This window comes from Nannospalax galili, unplaced genomic scaffold (genome assembly GCF_000622305.1).
Source record: "Nannospalax galili isolate Female #2095 unplaced genomic scaffold, S.galili_v1.0 scaffold18, whole genome shotgun sequence".
NCBI lineage: Eukaryota > Metazoa > Chordata > Mammalia > Rodentia > Spalacidae > Nannospalax > Nannospalax galili.
In genome coordinates this window covers 12,065,792-12,072,901 of record NW_008346548.1, presented here as the reverse complement: position 1 = coordinate 12,072,901, position 7,110 = coordinate 12,065,792, and the positions used below count along the sequence as shown (strand labels likewise).

At 41.9% G+C, this 7,110-nt stretch overlaps 1 protein-coding gene across 14 annotated transcripts in view; it reads right to left on the bottom strand.

The window, feature by feature from the left end:
- Positions 1 to 317: 317 nt before the first annotated feature.
- Positions 318 to 7,110, bottom strand: part of Kalrn (kalirin RhoGEF kinase) — a 700,573-nt gene continuing 693,780 nt past the window's right edge. For 8 of the 14 annotated variants that reach the window (XM_017800540.2, XM_029568193.1, XM_029568189.1 and 5 more), the window contains 2 exons: positions 3,801 to 3,939; positions 318 to 2,625 (listed from right to left, as the gene is read on the bottom strand). In XM_017800540.2, the coding sequence (XP_017656029.1) occupies positions 2,080 to 2,625; positions 3,801 to 3,939 (685 nt within the window). In that variant the 3' untranslated portion in view covers positions 318 to 2,079. The remainder of the gene's footprint in view (positions 2,626 to 3,800; positions 3,940 to 7,110) is intronic. The other 6 variants (XM_029568191.1, XM_017800541.2, XM_017800542.1 and 3 more) reach the window with 2 other exon arrangements.

Here is a 7,110-nt window from a genome sequence, read left to right as displayed (position 1 = left end):
TAGTTTTATATTTATATATATATATATCATGGTTTAAGTGAAGAATGTGGAGGGTTAACAAGCTCTGAGGGAGTGAGGCTTGATGACCCAGGGCCACTCGAAGACAAGGAAACTATACAGTCAGAGTCGGTTTCCACACATTTGGTTAATCCTGAAAGTACTAAGTGCTATCTAGTCTTATTGCTTGTACTTTTTACTAATTTATTCATCTATAACGTCAGACAGGATGAGATGGAGGGCCAATGAATAATCTGACTTTGAAACCAATAGAAAAAAGCAAAGAGTATTTTTAATTCTACATTTCCACTCTGGGGTTGTTTTTTTTTTTTGTTTTTTTTTGGTCTTTTTGAGACAGGGTCTCCCTGTAGCCCCAGCTATCCTAGAACTCACTATGTAGACCAGGCTGGCCTTGAACTCACAGAGATCTGCCTGCCTCTGCCTCCTGAGTGCTGGGACCAAAGGCCTATGTAAAGTTCAGACTATTAAGACCATTTTTAAATTTAAATAGGTTTGCAATTCTGTTTTCCCTTCCTAAATTCTCTGCTTGCACTTTGTGCTACATGATTTTAATTTTCTCGGTCCCACTAGTAGGAGAGACATGATGACATTGAACTTGATTTGAATAAACACTTGGGTTATAGTTTTAGAATATTATTTGCATAACAGCAATTTTTAAAACACCCTCTAGAAAACAAAGGGTGGATCATATATAAACAAACTAACAAACAAAAAACCAAGAACTCTTCTTGTCCCCTGAAAAAGAAAAAGAAGAAAATACGAAATGCCCAGTTTGTTTCCCACCAGAAGTAAACGGGCAGCTAAGAATCATCTTGTATGGATCTATACACCAGAAAGCAGCATTGGCCTCAAAATACAATTAATCCTTTTAGTCCAGAGAAGTGTCCGCAGCTGGGTAGTGCTAGCTATTGCAGTCATGGTAAAACTCCATGTTGTGTTAAGAGTGATGGGTCATGGCTTCAAAAAGGACTTAGGACCAGGCCTTTAAAAGGCTTGTATGGCTGCTTCCTTTTGGTAAGCACCCCCAAGCTTCATGAGGGGTTAGATATAAAGCAAGCCAACTTTCTGAAAGCTGTATTCTACAGCTAAGAAATCAGAACGTGTTAATACATTGCTCATAGGAACCGTAGGAAAGGTTTCTATTTGCCCCTTTGTATGAACCTGTGATATTTGTTTAGCTATTTCAAGCCAGGTGTAGACATAAAAATAACCCCACAACTCTTACTAGATTTGGACTTATCTGGCAGGCTTTCCTGCTGGAGGAATTCTGAACTGCCAGTGAGTTCCAGGGGTAATATTTCATACACAGAATCTATCTTAGTCAAACAACCCATGATTGAGAGAAAAAAGATCTCCTTCATAGATCGCAAAAGAGTAACATTGCTTTCTCTTAATACACAGGTTCTGATAAAAGATTTCTATACAAGATTTATAAAATGCTCTAAAAAACTTGTCATCTAATTGTGCTTAGTCAAAATAATGAATGCTTCGGTAAATAAATTACTGTGTCAACGGGAGCACTCAAAGTTACTTATGATTGATTTCATATATAACTCTATATTATAAAACTCTGAAACCTGAATGGGATCTATTATACTGTATGAGTTATGTATCCTGTTAAGAAACTATATCTAAGTCATCTAAACCAGAAATAGTTGATATCTCTGTTAAATAGAATTTTTTGCTTGGATTTTCACTGAACTCAGAACCCTATGACACATCTCACAGTGAGCATAAGGTTTGACCAGCTAACCACTCATTTTGGAATGTATAATTAAAAATTTACAACTAACATTCTTGTTATCCTTGCCCTTTCTTTTAATACCTTCTGCAACTCTGCATCTTTACTTCTTCAACATGACCTTCTGGAAAGCCCCTGGGTTTAGGGTGACTTTTACTGCTACTCAGACCCTGGTTAGCCACAGACCAGGTTTAAGAGGACCCTCTCAATCCAGAGAACCACATGGAGTGAAATGATGAACAGAGTTATTTACAGACACATTCAGTTTTGCTTTGGTTCACACTGCGCTTCTATGTGAAACCTTAGGGGCTGGATGATGGCTATGTCCCTTGGTTCACCCGGTTGACGATGTAGCTTTTGACATTGGGAATGGGTCGCACATCATTCTGGTGCTTGCGGCGTTCTATGAAGCAAGCCAGACGGGAGGTGTCCAAGGGGATCTTGGAATAGCTGCCGTTGTGGGGCTGCAGCCACGGATGCTGCAGGCACGTGGCTGCAGTGGGCCGCCTGCGGAAGTCTTCCTGCAAGATCACGTTGATGAAATCTCTGGCGGCATTACTCACGCCGCAGAAGTATTCATGGGGGAAGCTGAAGTCCACCCTGCATACGTTGATACATGTCTCCTCTTTGCTCTCATCTAAGAAGGGGGAGACCCCACTCAGCATGACGTATGTCAGAACTCCGATGCTCCAGATGTCTGTGCCCAGGGAGACAGGGATGCCTTGGATCACTTCTGGGGCAGCAAACTCGGGGTTCCCCAGCAGATGGTGGATGTGAAAGTGGCCTGAGATCTGGACAGCATCCTCTAAGTCAATGAGCTTCACTCGAGGCACTGGAATCCGGAGGTCAATAAGTAGGTTTTCAGGCTGCAGGGATTCAGAGATTCAGGGAGGCAGGGAGAAAGGCAAGTTCAGTCTCTGATAACAGCCAAATTCCACTACCTAAACATGGCTCTGCTATTCTTTGGTAAAGACAGTGCATCCGAGAAACTCCCTGTGCAAAGTGCAAAGGAAGTTTTAATGTATGGGTTAGAACCTAAAATCGCTGAGTGGTTTGTACCTCAGATAAGTCGCTTGGCATTGAAATTGCACCTTTTTATTTTTCTGGTGTTGAGGATCAGACTCAAGGCCTCATGCATGTTGAACAAGTGTTCTGCTACTAAGCTACACCCCTGTTACTGAAGATGTCTTCTTAACTATCCTTTGCTGCTTCATTGATTTGAAAAAAGAAATCGCCTTTTTATTTATTTTATTTTTAAAATTTTTATTTTTATGTATATGAGTGTCATGCCTGTGAGTGTGTAAGTACACCCGTGTCGTGCAGTGCCTGAGGAGGACAGAAGAGGGTGTCAGATCCCCTGGAACTGGAGTTACAGACAGTTTTTAGCCACCATGTGGGTGCTGGGATTCAAACCCAGGTTTTCTATAAGAACAACCAGTGTTCTTAACTGTTGAATTATCTCTCCAGCCTTGAAATTGCTTTTTTAGAGAACAGAAACTTCTTTAAAAATTTTTATTTTTATTTGTGTGTGTGTGTGTGTGTGTGTGTGTGTGTGTGTGTATGCATGCCATGTGAGTGCAGGTGCCCTCAGAAGCCAAAAGAGAGTACAGGATCTCCTGGAGCTGGAGTTACAGATGGTTGTAAGCCACTCAACATAGATGCTGGGAACTGAACTCAGGACCTCTGAAAGAATAGCAAGAGCTCTTAACCACTGAGCCATCTCTCCAGGCCCCACCTCCTTAGTTTCTTTTTGAGTAGAATGAAAGGGACTAGGACAGGAATTGACTTCTATACAATTAAACTATGTAGCTAAGGCTTTCCTACGTTCTCTTGCCCCAGATGTCACTGTACCTGTTGTTTCATTATTTCATGAATAATGTACTTAAGTAGGGTGACGACCTAGTTTCAACTTAATAGTCATGTAGTCATATGATGCTAATTTACATAGACAAGATGAATTAAAACATGCATTCCCCAAGGATAATGACTGGTACATTCAGCTCAACTATTTTGCTACAACAGTTGCTAACTTGTTTATTACCTTTATGTCCAAATGTGCAACCCTACAGTTGTGAAGGTACTGCAGAGCTTCCATGATATCTCGGATATAGAAAGCAACTTTTTCCTCCATCAGCTCATCATGATTCATAAGATAGTCTAAGAGACGGCCATCATCCATGCTGAAAACAGGGAGAACACACGACAGTGTTTGGCGAGAAACATAAATATGACCCGTGTATAAAACATTAAAAGCTCTTAGGTCTGTCTTATTAATGAAGGTCAATTTTGCAGCACATGTATACTTTAGGGCCTAAAGTAAGTGTAATGTTTAGAACTAAAATAAATCAAGTTACAAATGTGGTAAGCTTCAGGTAAGAAATCCATAGACCCTCACTTCAGAAACATTGTTTTGATGACTTTTAAGACTGCCCACAAGGAGAAAGAGGTCTGACATGTTTGTAAGAGGTTAGACTGCAAAATAAAGCAAGCTTTCAACATTAAAAAACCTGAGCAATATTCTAATTAATTAGCGCCTGGTGCCTACATATAGTCCCATAGATGTTTAACAAACCACTTTGATCATTTTTAGATGGGCGAAATACGAAGTAGGCAAAGTTTGTCCTTGACATATTTGATCCCTTTTGAACTCCTATGATTTCTGACAGCTTTCCAACTTTTAAAGACTGAGAATGTGATAAATGGAGTCACTTATATCCAGATTTGGGACCTGGTTCTGGCACTAACCAGCTGGTGACTGCAGGCAAATCATTTAAACACTCTGTGTTTGGGATTTCCTGAAGTACACCATCTTTAGAGTAGGAACAGGACAGCAACAACAGCATCAACAATAAAACAAGACCTACTTCACTGTGAGGATTGTGTGAGGGGCAGATGAGACAACAAGGCATTTAGGCATAGTTGGTAGCATAAGAAAGAGCTCAATAAACAGGAGCGATTTCCAGGCACCCTTGTGCCCTTCATATGGGAAATAATCAGATCTTTTTTTTTTTTTCTTTTGGTCTTTTTGAGACAGGGTCTCCCTGTTGCCCCAACTGGCTTGGAACTTTCTATGTAGACCAGGCTGGCCTTGAACTCACAGAGATCCACCTGCCTCTGCCTCTCAAGTGCTGGGATTAAAGGTGTGTGCCATCAGGCCCAGCCAGGAAATAATTAGATATTTAATGCACACTGGGCCATTGAAGATACATTCCAGGAAATGCCCAGGCTAAGGAGTGTGATCCAGGGTGAGAATTACTTTCAACCACAGCCAACACCTCTAGCTGTTTCCATTCTCTCTTCTAGCTTGGTCCTTGCTATCACCCTTCTACTTTCCATGGTAGAAGCACACAGGCTGGGGCCTATGGCAGTCTCCTTGCTTTCCTCAGATCCTGCTCGAGACGGGGTAGGAAAGGAAAGAAGAGGGGGGCCAGTATTGGACTCATTATATACATCTTGCAGAACTACTTGGAGTAAAGAAGGGAGATGTTTACAGCAGTGCTGCTGAAGTTCAGAAAGTGTCAGCCATGATGCTCTCCTTAGAGTTTTTCCCTAGTCTGTGCCCTACCCTAGACTAGGGAATTAGAATCTCAGTTGCCTAGAGGAAAGTTCCACCAGCAATCCTTATGACCGCCACAGGAGACTCACAGGTGCAGCAGCAACAAGATTCAGCACACGGTTTAGCTCAGGCTCTGCTTCCCACACATTTTTCCTGAATACCACATCCATCCAAGGACCTTCTATGTGCTCACAATGACATGTCTAATGCATGGTCTCTAGTATTTACCATGCTATAGTTAAAGGATTATCTCTTGGTCTTAATTGTTAAACTTGGACTTCCTTAAGGGCAAGAGATACATCTTTCCACCTTAGTTATCTAGATAATCTACAATTAGTGGAATGTTTTGAAGGTAAAGTTCTACTGTAAGATGATAAGGTAGTAGGTTGGGGGTGTTGTGGCTGTATAATGATGGACAAACTCCTCTCATTTCAGTCAGCCTACCATCAGTATAATCTTCCTAAACTTTGCCCATCCCAAGAGCTCATAATAGAAAGAAAATGAAAATTGGAGCAAGAAAATTGGTGTAACAAGCCACTGCATAGTATAGTAACTATAGCATACTAGATGTTGGGGGTGTGGTAGCACACACCATTAATCCCAGTGTTTAGGAGGCAAAGGCAGGTGGATCTCTGTGAGACTGAGTTCAACCTGGTCTACATAGTGAGTTCTAGGCCAGCTGGGGCTACAGGAAGATCCTGTCTTGAGGAAAAGAAAACAAAACAAAAGAACCAACCAAAAAATCCAACCCAAACTAAACCAAACAAACAAAATAATACTACCTGTTAATATATTTCAAATAGCTAGAAGGGAGGATTTTTAAGATTTTCACCACAAATGACAAATGTTTAAGGTGATGGATATGCTAATACTCTGATTTGATCACTATGCTATGTGTACATACAATGGAACATTGTACCCTATAAATATAAAAAACAAATAAAACTTAAAAAGGAATATAAAGAATGGAGTGAGTCTCCAACCCACAGACCTCTCTCACCAGGGTAAGTCTATCGCGCCCTCTGTGCCTTGACTCTCCCAGCCTCATTCACCCTCCCATCTCCTCCCACTCCTCCTAGCCTGAGTCCTGTCCCATTCCTTGTCTTGGTGCCCCAGACATCTGGTGAAACACCACTTCTTCCTGATTCTTTGCACCCAGAGCAACTCAGTTCCTTCTCCCATCCCTAGGAGCACTGCTTCTGGGCCTGGCCCCGCCTTCATCTCCCTATGCTTCCCTGGGTCTGCACAATGTGCCAACCTCTTTCCTGGATGCCAGGGCTGACCTTTCCTCTTCCTGGTCCTTTGCATCCAGACCAACCCAGCTCCACAGTGCAGTCCCCAGGAGTCCTTGGGGCCTCTTCCCACCACATCTGCTTTGCATCTCTGAGTGTCCCTGCCACCAGCTGCCCTAGACCAGCATCTTTCCTGGGCCCTGCTCCCAGGCCAGTCCAACCCCCAAATTCCTGAGGCCAAAATCTTTCCTGGAGGAATCCAGATCTTAGGAGAAAGCCAAGAGAATCTGATCCTCATCTGACTTGGGCCTCTGTGGGAACTTCTGCAGACAAAAGCAATCTGTCCACTCCAATATAAAATCAAAAGAGAGAACCAGAAGCTTAGAGGAACCAGCTTTTCATGCCCAGAAAGTAAACCACAAGGACACATAAAGTTCACAAAAAGAAGCAGAACTAAACTTGAAGGCCTAAGTATCACACAAGAGTGAGAAACTACAAAAGAAATTCACATGTCAAAATCACAGAGAAAAAATAATAACATGAAAAACTAAAATAACATATGC